The sequence below is a fragment of the Miniopterus natalensis genome, chromosome 6 (genome assembly GCF_054644295.1).
Source record: "Miniopterus natalensis isolate mMinNat1 chromosome 6, mMinNat1.hap1, whole genome shotgun sequence".
Lineage (NCBI taxonomy): Eukaryota > Metazoa > Chordata > Mammalia > Chiroptera > Miniopteridae > Miniopterus > Miniopterus natalensis.
In genome coordinates, this window is record NC_142086.1 from 68,811,292 (window position 1) to 68,830,515 (window position 19,224).

Below are 19,224 nucleotides of genomic sequence, written 5' to 3' on the forward strand. Positions count from 1 at the left end.
AGTTCTGTAGTCCTTATTCATATACAGTTTATTTTGAGTAATATAAAAATAAACATTTTATTTCCAATTAATAAAATCATGAAAAATTTTTTGTTTTAGATACTCCTATAATGTAATATTAAGGAGAGAGAGAGATGCAGATAATATAAAGAAATGGATTATTCTTGACACTAGAATGCACAAAAAGTCATTAAAGCCACTCTCCAGAGTGAAGAAGAGAGAAAAATAAAATAAAAATAATGACCTTATTTGTAAAATTCACTCTCTTGATCTGGCTTTCAGTAGATTCCATTCTTGAAATAGAACAGTTACTTTTATTTTTAAGACCCAGGAAAGTCTTGTGCTCTTTAAACTAGCCTCTAAAACAAAGAATATTGTAGCAAGTATTTTCTGCACAGTAATACAAAGAATACATATTAACAAGTCACAGTTAAGAAGGGTTGGAACAATCAATAGTTAGAGGCTAGAACTTTATTCACAAGAACACATTTAAGTAGATTAAAATAAGTTCATTCAAAAAATTAAAAAAAAAAGTTTAGTTGATTTGATAATACCGATAGTTGACTTAACTTGTATTCATTGAACAGATAAATGCAGGACACTTACATATGTCAATGTAGTAAATGTTGGAAGGAAGGAAAGATATACCCTTCACACCTGTGAGGATTTTATAGGGTAATGAAAGAAGACTCAGATATAAAGAGCTAGTTGTAATAAGAGACAGCATAGATACCATAACTCAAATCTTTTTTTTAAATGTTTTTATTGATTTCAGAGAGAGGGAGGGAGAGGGGCAGAGAGAGAGAAACATCAATGATGAGTCATTGATCGGCTGCTTCCTGCTCGCCCCCTACTGGGGATCGAACCCATAACCCGGGTATGTGCCCTGACCGGGAATGGAACAGTGGCCTCCTGGTTCATAGGTTGACATTCAACCACTGAGCCACACCTGCTGGGCTCAAATCCTTTTTTTAAAATGAAATGATCGTAAGTAGAAATATCTGAAGAAAATACCTAATGTAAAGACTTACACACCCTTCTTCACTTACATTAGTGCATTGCAGAGGGCCACTGGCAAAAGAGGAATTGTTATATCTCGTTCCACATATCCAACTTCTGGGCGATGGGGGGGACACTGGCTTGGAGACAACTATGCACAATGGGACAACTTGGACAAGTCGATCATTGGTATGTAAGAGTCACCATCTTTATTGTTATTCTTTTGAGTTTTCTATCAGGTATTTGCATTTTCTAGTGTTTGTTCATATTACTTTAAAAGTGCATCTCAAAAATAGGCTTTTGGTGTCACCTTTTAGGACAAATAACACCATGATAATGCAGTGGGTCAGAAAACAGGGTTTGGGGTGCTGTATAGGAACTAATGATTTCTGACTAGTTTATTTATAGAAAATAATTTTACCACTTTTTGTTTCAGTTCCCTGGTTTGAAAGGGCAGCAGCCGGCGAAGATAACAAGCTAAGAATAGAAATGGGTGGACATTCTAGATTCTAGGGAACAGGAATCACTTATAGATGCTGAAGAATGAGCCATTTTAAACCAAATTTAGAAAGAGTTTTCTGGCAATGGTTGGATAAATAGTAAATCAGACATTATCATTTAAAGGGCAAAAGGATACTTTTCTGTGTGAGATCTAGTCTTAAAAATGCTTTATTATTCATTTAAGATTCAAGGAAAACACTTAATGCTTAGAAACATTCCTTTAAAGAAGAGCTGGGAAATCACACACATTCTGCTTTATTAAAGTGATCATTCCTTAGATTTTAATAAAAATAACTCAAATTTGTTTCAAATGATAAAACCTATCATTAAATAATTACAGAGATAGCCTTTTATTATAAAAATGAAACCAATGAAACCACCACCACTTTCTTCTCATACTATAATGTATTCATAACAATTTTGTGCCCTAAATATGTTGTCTTAAAACTGTTAAGGAAGCATATTGTGCTTTATTTTTATAATGTCATTAACACTATAAAGTTAAAAACTATGAAAATTATAAAAAGAAATGATAGAAAGGTATGTTAATAATCTGAAAAAATTTTTTTATTGAATTAGAGGTTGGAATTAGAAATGGAACATCTTTATAAATTAAAAAAATATCAAAATAAATGTGCAACTGCAGCTTCCTAAGATTATTTTTCTAATTTTTTAGGTATGATGGAATTTAGTCTCTTTGGAATATCATATGTAAGTAACTATTCCTTTTATCTTTATAACTTCTAAATATTAAAGAACAAACTTAAAAGTAATTAAATATAACACTGTATTTTAGACTGGAGCAGATATCTGTGGTTTTTTCAATGATTCGAACTATCACCTCTGTGCCCGCTGGATGCAACTTGGAGCATTTTATCCATACTCACGAAATCACAATGTTGCGGGCACTAGGGTATGTAATTACTGCATTTACTTTCCTTCCTTTCCACCCAGTAAACATACATGTTTTTAAATATAATTCACTCTACCTCGCTGATTTCCCAGTGAATGCTTTGAACTTCTGTACATTGACTGAGGACCTCTAAGCCTATCATTTTGAAAAATTTCTGACTTGGGTTACTCGTTTATACTTTTGGGTTCAAGACATGATTAGCTGGCATACTTACTGCTGTTCTGTATAATTTTGGAGTAGTCAGGAAAAAAAATTGCCTCTGAAACTTCTTCCAAACCAGAATGGAACAATAAGAAAATCAGCTTCTATCATATCTTCTAATTCCCACATTAAGAATCCCGAACACCAATCAGAAAGAATATCTGCACCCCTATGTTCATAGCAGCATTATTTACAATAGCTAAGACCTGGAAAGAGCCCAGGTGCCCATCAGTAGATGAGTGGATAAAAAAGCAGTGGTACATTTACACCATGGAATACTACGCAGCTATAAAAAGAATGATCTCTTGCCCTTTGGGACAGTATGGATGGACCTGGAGAGGGTTATGTTAAGTGAAATAAGCCAGGCAGAGAAAGACAAATACCACATGATCTCACTCAGATGTGGAATCTAAGGAACAGAATAAATTGACGAACAAGATAGGACCACAGACATGGAAGTATGGAACAGACCGACAGATCTTAGAGGGAAGGCGGGGGCTGGGAGAGATTAACCAAAGAACTTGTAAGTATTTATGAACAGCCCATGGACTCAGACAATGGACAGACAGGGGCCTGGGGAGGGGTGGGAGATGTGTGGAGGGGGTTAAAGGGGTGGGGGAGAGGGACATTTGTAATACTCTCAACAGTGAAAAGAAGAAAAAAAAGAAAATCCGCTTCATACTAAATAATTAGTGAAAGCCATTTGAAATACTAGTATCATGAAATGGGAAGATTTAAAAGGCATATGTTAAAACTGTGAGTTGAGAAATGGAGGGAGAAAAAGGAAAAGGGAATCATTAGAACTTATTTCTGTGTAGTGACAAATATATACTAAATTGTAGGGAGGAACTTTTGAATAAGAGGGGAGGCAATACTAAAAATGTTGGAAAAATATGAACGATTGTAGCCAGTGTTTAAGCACTAAACTCTGTGATACTGACTTTCAGGGAAAATGTACAGAGGAAAGAAATTATCAAAAGCACCTTATGGATGGTTGTAGACAGAGCTGGTCTTTAAAGGCCGAGTTCTAGCCATGGTGATTGAATCGCAGAGTTCACCATGTGCTTGAAATCTTTGTGTCACTCTTGGGAAATTTATTCAGATTAGAGGGGAGGATTTGCTTTAGAAAATGAAAATGAAAATCTAGGTAGAAAAACAGTATGGGACCATATTTTGGAAGAATTTGAAAGTTGGACAATAAAGACATAACTTGGAATAGGAATATTTAACAGGAAAACTTGTTATCAAAAATGCAATTTAGAAAGCTGTAATATTAGCAAAGTGAGGTATGAATCAATAGAAACCTGAACATAGATTCATTTAATAAGTATTCATTGAGAGTCTACTAGTTAATATTTACAAAATTTTGCCCTACAGATTCGTATGATATAGGAAGAATAGGGATAATAGATAATTATTTGTATTTTTATACTTATTTTTATATAATTTATATATTTATATTTATATATTTATATAAAATTTCAGGTAAAAATAAATACATATGAAGGAAAATGGAGTAGGCTAAAGTGATAGAGATTTATGGGGGTTCTGTTTTAGAAGGGGTGATCAGGGGAGTCCTCTTGAATTGTCACATTAGCATTAGGGCAGAGGCTTGATTTCGGGTAGAGCAACCAATATAAAGATATTGAGGAAGAGAAGGCCAGCTGGGAGGGAATAAGTGAAAGAACACAAGATGGAAATGTGGCTGGATTTTTTGAGAAGATGAAATGGAAGAGGGAAAAAAAAGACTAAGGAAGTATTTCTAAATAAAAATTGAAAAACAGAAGGCTCAGTTTAAGTTTAATTATGAGGGAATATAATTGAATTTAGGAATGTGTGGTTTAGAATTACAGGTTTATATATGTATCAACATGTTGACAGTTAAATGACATTGATGAAGTCAATAAGCAACAGAAGGGAACTTTATCTCTTTCTTCATACTTGACTTTGAAACTAGTAATAGGGTCAGATATAGCTTAGTAGTTCTTGGAACTTCTAATTTTTAAGTACATGCCTATTTCAACATTACAAATACCAGTAATAATACTCAGCATCATTCAAGCATTCTTACTCCTGAAGTCTAGAAAAAGTGGGAATCTTCATAGATATGACACAGCTCTTAAGGGCCCTATTTCTGTTGATATCAACAAAAAACATTGAAAGTGCTGCCTCTGGAGTTATGTGGCAGCCTTGTTTGTTCCCGGGTAAAAATGAAATATAAAATACTAATCACCTTAACTGTGATTAGTTATTGCACAGTTAGTGCAATAACATTTTTTAACAGACTTTCAATCTTTCAAGTATTAATTTTAGTCTTTTTACCTAGAGTGTGTATTCTTTTTTTTTTTTTTTAAATATATCTTTATTGATTTCAGAGAGAGGAAAGGAGAGGGAGAGAGAGAGATAGAAACATCAATGATGAGAGAGTCATTGATCAAGCCCACAACCCGGGCATGTGCCCTGACCGGGAATCGAACCCCGATCGCCTGGATCCTAGGTCAATGCTCAACCGCTGAGCCACGCCTGGCCGGGCTGGATTGTGTATTCTAAAATAGACTTGGGCATATTCTTTCTTTCTTGTCCAACATTAATTAGGTCTTTTGTTCCTCATATGTAATTAGTTCTTTAGTACCAAAATTTATTTATGTCTCATGAGAACACACAATGTGCAGGGTTACCATGATGGGCTCGGCATGTCTTTATTTATTTCGAACCATGATCTCCTGGATCCTAGGTGGATGCTCAACTGCTGAGCCATGCCCGACCGGGCTGTTTCAATCCATTTTTGGGTAGCATTTCATTTCTCTCTGAGACTTTTCACCTGTATACTGTGTATCATCATAGTTAACAAAGTATTTGTCACCTATTCAAATGTGAACTGCTCTTTACATATGATAACATAAACCTAACTCAAGCCAGGGACTTAACCTTCCTTTTTCATATTAAAATGTTAACATTGTATGAAATAGAAACATTATTGCAAAAGATGTTTGTGACTATAGTGTATTGCACATGACAATGAATTAATATTATTCCTTATTTTTATTCTCCAAATACACATTTCAAAATTACGTTTTAAACAAAAGCAAAAGTTTACAACTATTTCAATTTGGTTTATTTCAGAGACAAGATCCTGCTTCCTGGAATCAAACTTTTTCTGAAATGTCAAGGAACATTTTAAATATAAGATACACTTTATTGCCCTACTTCTATACACAGATGCATGAGATTCATGCTCATGGTGGCACTGTTATACGACCTCTTTTGCATGAGTAAGTGCAAATTTTTTTCCTACCATGGACAGATAGCTTTCATTTAATTTACTGAATAATATATTTTAGTACAATATACAATATTTTGAATTAGAAACTTTTTCTTTGTTATTTTAGTCTACATTTTAGGTAAACAAACATTTCCATAAATAAATCTTCTGATAGATTAATATACACTATCAAAAAGGAAACAAAGTACTTAGTTATTAAAAAGTAAGTGTTCTTCTTAGGAATAGCTGTTGTATACCAGGTATTATTCTAGATGATTTACATACCTTATTACATTTAGTATTTTCAAAAAGTTTTCTACATAAGTAATATTGTTTCTGTATTATGATTAAATTAATTGCAGTTTACAGCAGTTAAGCAGATCTACCATATATTCATTCCTAACTGAAACGATTTATCCCCTTTCTGTAAGTGTGCTAATAGGATATCTTAGAACAGGACTAATATTCTCCTTAGAAAATTTACTTGGATTCACTTTTAAAGCTCAAACTGATATATGGCCAATTCTTGAAATTTTATTCTATGGATCATAGTTGCAAAAATTTTAGCCTGTTCTATTTTTAAGACAAAAATAAGAAGATTCTTATTGTAGATGTTACAAAAAACAAAACACACATTCAAACAAAAATACAAATAAACCCTTGAAACAATCATAGTATAATTAGCTTCCTGGGTACCCTATATTAACAGAGTAATTGAAAAAGGTGATCTGTTATATTTCATTATTAATAAACCAATAAAAATACATAGCATATATATTGACTCAAATTGAACAGTAGTGACCAAGATAAAATTTCAAATATAACAGCATGATCAATATACCTTCAATTCTAATATAATGAAAGATCCAGTTTAGAAAAAAAAGTCTCCTAGATTCAAATTATCCTCTCTAGTTACTTTATTAAACCATTTTAATGGTAACATTTTATTAATCTTTTGTTTCTTTCATTTCACACTCCCACCACCCCCACCTTTGTCATCTTTCTATTAACTTTTCAGAACAAAGTATCATCTCTGGACTGAGTCTCCAGCCAGAAACATTATTATTAACTATGCAAACTCTTGTCCTGTTGAAAACACCTGGGCCTTTGCTTCCATGGGACATACATGGAAAAGTAAACCCAGAAGTCCATTTTGGCATTAATCTCAGTTGTAGTAAAACAAAACAAAACAAAAACAAAGGAACAAACCCACACACAAAATTACACTTCCATTTTAATTAGAGAAAAATGTGGATATTTAATAGTATCTATTCTCAAACCATACTTTCCAGCTATTAATATTTCAAATTCAGAAATCTAGCAACATATTGGAAGAACCTTTAAGGACATGTAAGTCCACTATTCACTGAGCTGTAATCAAAGTAGGAAAAGCCAATTTTTTAAAGTTACCAAATCAAGATGCTTATAGCATGCTTGTCTCACACTTCTTTTTTAGGGGATTTATAATTTTTGCTTTCTAGTTTGTTAATGTTCTATTCCTAGTTAATATTTTTTACCTCTATGAATTCTCTTCAAAGTAAATTTCTCATTCAGTGGTCTTACAAGTTCAATCACAATTCTCTACATTTTGTCAGGAAGTTTAGTCATAGTCTAGATTTACTTGTAAACTATTGTAGTATGGCACATTGAATTCCAAGTCATAGAATTATTTTTGATGTTTTTATAATTTGATTTTCTTTTCAATCCACAAAAGTCCATGCTGAAAAATGTGATTTTAATTCTTATTTAATCGTATTCAGAAAAACGAAACTTATTTGATTAAACAATTTGTAAATATTTTGTCAAGGTTCTATAATGATAAGAAAACCTGGGACGTATTCAAGCAGTTCTTGTGGGGCCCGGCATTTATGGTTACCCCTGTACTGGAACCTGTAAGTCCAACCACGTATTTTTGTTCATAAAATACTTTTTCCTAATTTATATGTTGTTAATAACTATATTTTTTAATTCCAGAATAAGACTGTTGTAGAAGGCTACGTCCCTAATGCTCGGTGGTTTGATTACCATACGGTAAGTAATTAAAGAGTTCTGGGGAACTGACCAAACAGAAATGAGTTTAAGTTTGATCACAATCTTTTCATTAATGATAGATCTGGTTTACTTTCTACTTAAAATGAGTGAAGTGCTTTTGCTAATTATATCTGAATCAAAGGAACACACAGTGAAAGAGAATTAATTTATTCTTCCATAGTTGCTTATGTCGTCATTGATTTATTTTACCAAATAAACATGGGCAGTACACATTGTTCACCTAAAGGTCATTGCCCTTCATTGGCTATGCAACAAGATCATTAAAGGTAATGATTAATTCAGTCCTCCCCAGAATAATGTATGTGGCAGTCAGGAAGAGCTTTTGTGACCTTTCAAAAGTCCGTACATTTTCTGCACCATATGAGCACCACAAAAATAAGTAGTTGTAAATTACTTTCAAAGCTACCATTGAACCAAGGCCTGAGTATATGCTTTAAGCAGCATGGTCTTCTGAATAAATGTTTGTCTTTATTTTAAAGTGGAAAGTGTGTCATTTGATTTTATAAATGTGCCCCCTCGAGTTGCAATATCGCTAATAATTCCACTTCTTGCTGCTTTCTTTCTTCCTCCCAACCCTGTCATTTCCAGGGGCAAGATATTGGTGTCAGAGGAACGTTTAAGGAGTTTGATGCTCCCTTCGATAAAATTAACCTTCATGTTCGTGGTGGTTACATCCTGCCATGTCAAGAGCCTGATCTAAACACGTTTCACAGGTAAACAGTGTTTACAGAATTCAGATTAAAGTTTAAGAGACATCAGCTAGAATTGCCAAGGATTGGGAAGGGTTTGAGATTCTTTCCTACATCCAAGCTTACAAGTTAGCCTGCTGGTTTCACGGAGCTGGGTCAGAAGCAAAGCCTTTTTTACTCATGGTATACCAAGAAATGTGACCTTCATTTTTGCTTCAGTTTTCTCTGTCCCCCAAGTCCCATGGGGGTGACATGGAGTGGCCCAAAAGATGCTGCACAAGTTGGAAGTTTGTGTCACAGCTTAGGAACTCTAAGCTCAAGGAAACTCATTTTGTTGTTGTTGTTGTTGTTGTTACGGACTGTAAGTAAACGTGTTTCAAACATGATATTCCCTCTTATAGTAAGAAAGTTTATCAGATTAATATACCAACTAAAACTTAATGTCTTCTGTATAAATATGCAAAGGCATTGACAATGAACGTCATTCAGTGTAAATGGCTTCCTTACCTAAGCCCTCTTTTTCTTTTTCCTGACTCTGACATGTGGAAGAAATCATGTTACTTCATGAACATGATTTTAAATAAACCTTTTTAAAACTTTAAGCAAATTTTGCTTAGAGGATTTCTCTTTTCTTCAGTTTTTTTTGTTCCCCTTTCTCTGCCTCCCTCTTCAGTCCTGTGAAATATTCTTTGACTCACTTTAGTCAATATGAAAATGGGGATACCCATTGATGATTTCACTACTCATTCAAACTGCTAAGTCCACTGCTGCCCAGAGAAGAACCAGATGCATCTCTTAGTAGCCTGGTCCCATAAAAAGATAAAGATAATTCAGATTTTTCTATCCATTGTCATTCATAAATGATCATCTGGATAAGACTCTCCTCTCTTCTTTGCCCCAGAAACCCCTACCTGGTATTTTATCCCTCACTCAGCAATATGTCCAAACTGTGCCTCTGGGACTGCCACAGTGTCTCTGTTTCAACTGCCTGAATTCCTGCTTAGATATTCAGACTTTAGAGGACCCCGTCCTTCTCTCTCTTCTCTTCACACTGTATCCACTCTCTTGGTCATCTGCATGCTCACAGCCCCAATTGGTATGAACGGTCTCTTTCTATTTTCTGGAACTATTTAGATAAATTTCTATCAATATTCTACCCTGATATCAATTAAAGATAAGAAAAACAATTTTATGTGAAAAATTAAGGCTTCATGGAGGGAACCATTCAAGGTGTTCCTTGAATCCTTTTTGTTATGAGAGAAAAGAGAAGCTATTTCGTGTGTGCGTGCGTGCGTGCGTGTTGGAGGTAAAGTATTGGATCTTGGGTTTAAGGATATACAGGGTGAGGCAAAAGTAGGTTTATAGTGGTGAGTACACAAAACACAGAGTTTATTCTTGTATCATTATTTATTTATTTTCCTATTATTTTCCATACCAAAGCTGTAAGCCTACTTTTGCTCCACCCTTTATGTAGAGTATAAGTTGTGAAATTCTTTTTAATCTGTTTTTAAATATGTTGGAAAACTGTGGGTTAAACCAGAGTTTTAATGTTGCTAATAACACTTATCTTTTACCCCAGTAAAGTGAACTGAAATACATACATATATTCATGCTAAGACATGCTAACATTTTTTACATGGAAAATATCAAATTGCTATGAAGGTTTAAATTTTAGATATTCTGATATTTTAGGAGACATCCATGGCAGTACAACCTTCAATGTTTGTGATTGGAAAAGGCAGATAAGCATAATTTGTCTGAGAAATCTTTCCTTAGCAATATGAGGCTGTCAAACCACTCTCTTGTACAATGGAAGCAGATATTTAGTTCCCAGACAGGCCTATGTAGCCACAAGCATGAGAGGTATCGTCTACTCCAGTGACAGGACTTACAACTTGCTGGCTACTCTCCACATTCTTATTAACAACTGCCAATGATAATTCAGTGATATATATATCACTGAATTATCATATATATATGTATATATATGGAAATTAGAGGAAGACATAAGAGATAAAAAATGATGTTAAAAGTTTCATGTTTAATGATCAATGACAGGATTACCAGTAAGAATACATACACCAATAAACTTAATATGGTCTTAATTATTATTCATGAGGCCATTTCTGATTTATTACAGTAGGTAAACCCTTGAGATCAAAAGGCATGCATGATATTTTTATTAAATATCAAGAATTTTATGGTTTATGTCATTCCCATAAACTCGTAAGAAAAAGTAAAGTGCTTTATTTTCTTTGTCTAAACAGTTTGCATTTCCCTTAATTGATATTCTTAGTTGTGTTCCCTTGGCTGTATATATGGATGTCATATCAGAACAACACATGTGCGACTGTATAAACATTGATAAAATAATGTTTCTTCCTTATAGTCGACAGAATTACATGAAACTCATTGTTGCTGCAGATGATAACCAGATGGCACAAGGATCTCTGTTTTGGGATGATGGAGAGACTATAGGTGAGAGCTCCATTCATTAGATAAATGTAATTGATGACATCCATGTTATCACATTACTTATATATTTCTTATTATTGTACTCTGGGGGCTTAATAAAAATCAAATAATATTATTCAAAGCTAAAATAGTTTAATAAATAGTTGAATTAATTTTTAAAATAGTGTTAAAATATTTAAATAATTTCTTCTTATTCTAAATACAGTTAACCTCTATGCTAAATGTCTGGATAGCTAGGAGATCTCCATAGGCAGGGATTGTATATGGATCATTTTTGTTCTAGAGGCTAGTCCACTGCTTTTTACATGATAGCCATTCACTATGTATGAGGTCAACTGGGCTGAAAAGCTCTGTTCCATATGTATGTACTATTGATGCATAAGGGTGCCTCTAAAACATGAGATATTCCAGAAACAAAACTCAAGCTTGGCCTCTGTACTTTACAGCTATGTTGTATTATTTTTTATTTTTAATATCCAGTATTTTTGACATGAAAAGTTTAAGGATTTAAACTTAAATTTATGTTTACTCTATGACTATTCCTCAAGACCAAACTGAACTGCTAAACTTTTAGCAGTGTGTGCTCTGCTGACCATTGTTACCAGAATCACCTGGGGTGGTTTCTAAAGAATGCAGATTCTGAAGAAGGTAAAGGGAGAGGGGGGTAAATAGTGATGGAAGGAGACTTGACTTGGGGTGGTAAACACACAATACAATACACAGATGACATATTGTAGAACCGTATACCTGAAACTTGTATAATTTTATTAACCAATGTCACCTCAATAAAATCAGTTGAGAAAAAGAATATAGATTCTGGGGCCTATTCAAATTTCATTACTTGGGGAGAGGCCCAAGAATCTGTCTTGCAGTAAAATGCTCCAAGGTGATTATCATACTGGTAGAGGATTAGGTTTACAACACTAGCTCTACTAGATGGGCATTCTAAAGATTCTCTTGATAAAACCTTACTCATAAAACTAACATCTGTCTGGAGCTGAAGTTCTCATGGGCTGTTCACTGCAGTTTAAATAAATCATGCACAGATGAGAGATTTTTCATTAATAGCAAAGACATATATCTTTCATCATTTCAGGTAAATCATAGTTAATATTCTTCAACCATAATAAATAGGAACCTATGAGTAAATAAAATATATTAGAAAGTTTGTATAAGAATAATATTGTAGCCCGGCTGGGCATGGCTCAGCGGTTGAGCATTGGCCTAGGATCCAGGAGATTGCAGTTCGATTCCCAGTCAGAGCACATGCCTGGGTGCAGGAGGCAGCCAATCAATGACGACTCTCTCATCATTCAAGTTTCTGTCTCTCTGTCTCTCCCTTTCTCTATGTGAAATCAATAAAGATATATTTTTTTAAAAAAAGAATAATATTGTAGTAAGCAAGATTCTTAAAATAAAATAATAATTCTATGCTTGTAGAGCCCTGACCTTCATTAACACATTAACTGAGGTTCTACTCACCTGTATCCTATTAAAGTTTTGTTGCAGATTTTCTTTTAAATCACTGGAAAGTAACTGAGCTTAATTTAGATATTTCTCTATGATCTCTTCATAGAGGCAAACCAAATGGTTCTGGCCAATTAAATCCACTTTTTAGGTTATATTTTGTAAACTCAGTACATTTATAAAGATTTTTTTTTTACATTTAAAAGTCTGTAATGTTTTGAGTAAATAGCAGCAATGCACAATAAATGCTTAGAGTCTGCACTTATTAGATCAGAATCTTCAAAGCAGTTTTCTGTCCCAGCAAGCTTGCAATCTAGTTGCTAGATACCCATCTAAATGATTTCCTCCTTTAAGTACGTTCAGATTTTAGGGAATATTATTATTTGCTGACATATTCTTTCTTTCAAAGAAAATTCAAGATAAATAAAAACAGACTTATTTTGAAATTTGTGTACATTAAGCAATTTTCAGAAGTTACTAACTACAGTGCTGGCATGTATACGTGGAAAAGGATATTAAAACGTGTTGCTTTTTTGCCCAGCCGGGCATGGCTCAGAGGTTGAGTGTTGACCTAGGATCCAGGCAATTGGGGTTCGGTTCCCGGTCAGGGCACATGCCCGGGTTCCAGGCTCGATCAGTGACTCTCTCATCATTGATGTTCCTATCTCTCTCTCCCCCTCTCCTTTCCTCTCTCTGAAATCAATAAAGATATATTAAAAAAAAAAATGTTTAAAACGTGTTGCTTTTTCAATGTTATCCTAACACTTGTTTCAATCATCCATTTGACTCTACTTTTGACTTTCTGTCTTACGCTTTTTGGGTTTTATGTAGGAACAGTCTTAGCAGTCAGTGAAACAGGACTTAATTCCAGATCTTGGTAATGAAGATGGTTACTGACTGAAAGATGTGTCAATTTAAGATTTTTCAGCTTTAGAATGGTATGAAAGGGATGCACATTCAGCAGAAACCACTCTTTGAATTTTGATATCTTCCCAGGCTAGTGATAGCCTGTATGATACTCTCTTGTGATGCTGGGCAGTGGCAGAGAGCCACGGCTCCTGCTATCCTTAGGATAAACAACCACTACTTTGCAGTGTACCGTTGCCAGTGTTTTTTGATATTGTTTTGTGTTTTCTATATTCAATAAATTTCAGAATTCGACACTTTATTTTAAACTAGGCTCTGAGTTGGATGATTTTTGCCCAACTGTAGGCTAATATAAGTGTTCTGAGCATGTTTAAGGCATGCTAGGCGAAGTGAAGCTGTTCTTAGATTAGGTCTATTAAATGCAGTTTAGACTTACTATATTTTCAACTTCTGATGGGTTTATTGGGATGTAACCACATAGTAAGTAAAGGAGCATCTGTAATTGGTTGCTTCACTTTTGGACATTTATTTAACTTCTCTGGGACTCACTTTCATCTTCTATATAGTGGGAATAATAATAATACATACTTCAGAGTAGTGTGATAAAAAACTTAGAAGTTGACAAGTAGTAAGCACTTCATACATTATGGCTGTGATGTTATTTTTCAAGTTAATTTTAAATATGACAATTATATTTTATATATAGAGATGGAAATAAACCCTATGTTTTAGAACCCTTTCTGGTGACTCATCCTTCATATTTAGTGCTCCTTGGACTGTGTTTGAACAAGTTAAATATAATGCAATGATGGTTTTGCTACCCTTTCTACTGGGTAAGTGAAGCAAAATATACTAGTATTTACTGCTATTCTTCTTTGTAAATATAAATATATCATTTTTATTTTTTTTTACAGACACCTATGAAAAAGACCTATATTTCTTGGTACAATTTAATTTAAACAAGGTGTGTATTCATTTTAGATTATTTATATGAAATTTTGTTAAGTAATATTTGAAGTTTTATACCATATTTTATATTTATTTTGTATTTACATGTTTTATATTTAGTATTTTAATGTACCTTACTTCAAATATATGAATAAACAACTTGCTGTACTATAGAATATATCTTGGTTTAACAAATATATATGTTTTAAAGTTTAAATTTCCCCCCCAAATTAACCATTTAAATTATTTCTTTGTCTTTGTAGACCACCTTGACAAGCACTATATTGAAAAGTGGTTACATAAACACAAATGAAATGAGGCTAGGATTCATCAACATATGGGGTATAGGAACGATTTCTGTTAATGAGGTTAATCTCATATATAAAGGAAATAAAGAGTCACTTAAATTTACTTATGAACCAAATATGAAGGTAAGTGATGTAAGAAAATATTTTTTAAATGAAGCAATTTAAAATATCTACATAGATGTCTTTTATTTCTCAGCCCTAAAGGAACATAATTATGGGTCAACTATAACCTTTCTTATTTATTCTCATTGAACATCCATATCTATTTTCATATCGTCCTTGGTAACCTGTCATACAAATTAATTTAATAGCATTTATTTTAAAATTGTCTTAACATAATTAAAGCAAGATTAAATTTACCTTAAACCTCTAAATCATTGTCAACTATGTATAGTAAAGTGCCTCAAATTTTTTTTTTCATAAAAAATAAAGTATCTTCACTTCAACTTTTAATATGTCTTAGATAAAACATATTTGAAAACTCTTGCAAAATTAATAAAACTGTCTTATCATTAGTGCATAATTTGACGTACAGGTTTATGAGCTGTGCTTCATGGATGGAATAAGGAGTCAGGATTTTTGTGTTAAAGTTCCCTTGCTGCCAGCAATTAGCTTTTTATTCTGATCAAATAATTTTAGGCCTTGTTTTCTTTTCAATAAAATGAGAATGTCCAAATAAATAATCTCTTAGGTCCCTTCCAATTCTAATTTCTATGAATTATCCTGTAAAGCTTGATTTAAAAAAACACATATGTTCTAGAAACCAACTAACTGTTACAATTGTTTGATCTAAGTTTAAGGCTACACCTGCGCTACTAAAACTGTACATGTGTCCACATACTGGTTTGAGGAAAGTTGGATGGAAACAACTAGCTATTAATCAGTTGGTCACTCACATGAATTTAACTTACTCAATAGCCAGTTCTTTGGCTGACTTCAACTTAAAAATGAACAATCGTGTCTTGGACACAGTCTTAGGTCCTCATAGATTTTTTAGGATGTGAGGGTTAAACATCATCTGAGGGGACATTTTATCCAATTGAAACTGTCTTATTGTTACTGTTGTTTTGTAGTCAAGTGGGGTTTCCCTTTCACATGAAACAGTCTTAATTAAAGTACTTAATTAAAATGCTTTTATTTTTTTAATTATATAAAGTTTGGGAAATTAGAGGTTTGTATATTTAATGTCCTTCCTTGGTAAAATAAAAATTGGTATCCAAGAGCCTCAATCTCAGTTTTCTTCTTTATAAAGTTTTACTGGTTTTTAAAATTCTAATGTAAGGGAATCACTGATCATCAGTGGACTTATATGGCAGACCAAGAAACAGTCAGGAAAAGAAAAATTAATTCCCCAGGAATAGTCAGTGGTTATCAGTCACAGTGAGAAATCAGATTTGTTGAACTGCCTAATAATGTTCAACAGATCAAAAAAGAATGGCTTGCTCTATTTATTTTCTGTCTCTTTGTATACTACTACAATAACAAAAAAATAAAGCTCACAATTTTCATTATAAAAATAAGCGAAACACAGTCAGCTGAACAGTGTTGGATAATTGATGACTGAATCCAAATTTTCTGAGCTAAGACATAGAGAGTAGTGGACAAAAAGCAGCAGTGATAAGGTTTACTGATATCATCATATAAAACTGTTACAGATGATTGTTTGTCCTCAGCTGCTTAATTGGTCACTTCCAAAATTAGTCCCTATGTGGTCTGAGATTCTTTCTCATGAAAAAAATAACACACACAAAATTGAAGTCATTGGCAATAAATTCAGCATCCTAAAGCCTTTTGAGTTTGATGTAAAAGAAACATATTTCTAATCTAAATGTTGTGTGTAAATGACTAGATAATATTTGAGGGTGGGAAGCATGGAGATTTATGTAAGTGCAAGTATGAATAACTCCATGTGTAGGAGCCATGGAGAAAAGTTAAGTAATACAAGTCAATATAATTGGTTAACAGTCCTAGTAGTTCACTGTCTTTTGAGAAACATCCCACCTCTCTGGGATTTATATTCATCATCCAAATAATCGATGATTTGGGTGAGATTATTTCTGAAATGGTTGTGAAATCTCTGAAATAAAAATTCATCAAAATGAAAAATAAAGATAAAATATACCTTGTTTACTTAGAGAACATTTATTTATTTATGGATATATAGCCTTTGTTAAAGTAATGATTCTGATTAAATAATTAATTGCCATTTTTCTTTTTTTTTTAGATATTAAATATCAATCTGACAGTGAATAATGTTGTTCTAGATGAACCAATAGAAATCAATTGGTCGTGAAGATCATCATGAATTCCAGTTGCCAAAAGGATATTAACATCTGGATTTACATTTTACTCCACTTATAAACTTTCCTCTCCATTGGTTTCTTACATTCTATAAAATATGATTTTCGTAAAGTCAATCTAAAGTTATTGTACAAAATGAATTACGAATAATATTACAAGTGAATAAATAATTTTGTTATATTAATTTGGCCTAGAATCATTTTTAAACATATTAATTAGGATTTAAATAGTTCTATTACCCTTGATAAGTTTCAGATAAAACTGTAAACTAGTTATTAAATATATGTGTGTAACTAAGATATAATAAAAACGTGATTTTTTAAATTAAGTGAATTTTTTGTTTAATTGTATATAATATTTTCTTCAGTGTTTTGTAGATTTGTTATGTTCCAACAATTGTCACCAGATTTAATTATTTCTTACTAAGTGCATTTAATTGGAAAACAAAAACTAAGACGTACATAAACATAAAAAATACATAATTTCTCTTTGTTTTCTAAAAGGAAATTGTCTTATATTGGCTTGCTTTAACAAATTACCATAGACTGGGTTGCTTAACCAATAGACACTGATTTTTCTCAGCCCTGGAGACTGGAAAGTCTGAGATCAAGGTGCTGGCAGATTTACTGTCCCTCGCCCTCTTGGTGGTTTGCTGGTACCCCCTTCTCATAAGGCATTAATTCCATTCATGAAGGCTCCACCCTGATGACCTAATTACCTCCCAAATGTGTCATTTCCAATCCAAATACTATCACACTGAGGATTAGAATACTGATATATGATTTGGGGAGGGACACAAACAGTCCATAGCAGAAATCACAATTTATTTTTCTAGCTTTGCTTTATATATAGGAGGGGGGGAAATATTACATTCTTGGGGAACTCCATTTCCCTGTTTCTATCAATTTTAAATGATGTATTTCATAGGGAAACAGTAATAAGTATTATTTACCTTGGCACTGATGGATTTTCTGCATTTAATTAGGCATGTATGTGGTAAAATATAGCTGACCCAAGAGCAGTCTCACCCTGAAACAGCAAAATAGAGGAAACACTTGTATTAGACATACTGAAAATATGGATGCTTCCTTTTCCAGTTCAGCACATCCTAATAGGTGTAAATTGGTTTAAAATGGGATTCAGAAATGTGTTTTATCTCTCCAGAAATTGTTAAGTTTTAGAACAGACTTTTCCTTAAAAGGAAGAAAATTTTCCTTGCTAGGAGCAATGTTATAAAATGAAAACTTTTGAAACTGCATGTTGCCTTCTATATTTATAATAATGAAATCCCCACAAATACCCAAACATTACCACAACTACCTTAACAAAAACTACATAGCAAATGTATTCTTTTTTTGGAAAAACCTGGTAAATTTCACAAACACTAGACCACAGCAATCAGAAAATCATCCAATTACATTTTGCTGATCTGAAACCTTAACCTTTGGTCTATAGTAATATCCAGTTGTGGTGGTTATTTTCATCTAGAAAAAAGGGTAATAATAATAATACCTACTTTGTAGATTTGTATGGATTAAAGGAAGTGATCCTTGAAAATAACTTAAAGAAAGTCTGATTCACAAAAAGAGCTCAATATAGCTTAGCTATTCTTGTCTTAATTTCAGAAGAAAATATTAAAATAATACAAATAAGAGTCCTGTGGGCATGGATTTAAATTCTATTGTATCTCTCATTTGTTGTATATATTCATTAACTTATTTAATCCTGTATCTCTTATTTCAATAAAAAAATGTAGACATATTCACCCATGAGATAACATGACTGGCACATTAAGTGATCAATAAATTATTAGCAATTATGATTATCACAAATAATACATTTAAATTGAATAAATATTTCTGGTTAGATACATTGTTTTGTGTATTAACAAATGAGAGCTGGATATAAAATATATGAAATGTGAAGCAGGGTTTGTGATTGCATTGGAAGTCCAGCTTTTTCTTGAGTTGGGATGTTAAAAGAATTTATGGAGAACATTTTCGTCCTACACCCATCCCAGTCAAAAAACATTGTAAAACAATCAGTGGATTTGAAATCTGGGCCTTCTACTATATTTAGATCATGGTAAAAACACACAATAAAACAAATCATCTTTAAAATGCCTATATCATATTTTTAAAGTATTAGAAATGTTTTTGTTATTTTTGATTGTCTATTACCTAAGTAAATATTAATTGCCATTTTTAAATTAAGCAAAGCAGAAAATTACAAAGAGAGAAA

At 32.9% G+C, this 19,224-nt stretch overlaps 1 protein-coding gene across 2 annotated transcripts in view; it reads left to right on the plus strand.

Annotated features, from left to right (window-relative positions):
- Positions 1–16,975, plus strand: part of SI (sucrase-isomaltase) — a 71,002-nt gene extending 54,027 nt beyond the window's left edge. For both annotated transcript variants that reach the window (XM_087817916.1, XM_016215719.2), the window contains 11 exons: positions 1,055–1,188; positions 2,177–2,211; positions 2,297–2,413; positions 5,738–5,886; positions 7,684–7,768; positions 7,851–7,907; positions 8,517–8,641; positions 11,007–11,095; positions 14,341–14,390; positions 14,638–14,805; positions 16,907–16,975. In XM_087817916.1, the coding sequence (XP_087674042.1) occupies positions 1,055–1,188; positions 2,177–2,211; positions 2,297–2,413; positions 5,738–5,886; positions 7,684–7,768; positions 7,851–7,907; positions 8,517–8,641; positions 11,007–11,095; positions 14,341–14,390; positions 14,638–14,805; positions 16,907–16,975 (1,078 nt within the window). The remainder of the gene's footprint in view (positions 1–1,054; positions 1,189–2,176; positions 2,212–2,296; positions 2,414–5,737; positions 5,887–7,683; positions 7,769–7,850; positions 7,908–8,516; positions 8,642–11,006; positions 11,096–14,340; positions 14,391–14,637; positions 14,806–16,906) is intronic.
- The last annotated feature ends 2,249 nt before the right edge of the window (positions 16,976–19,224 follow it).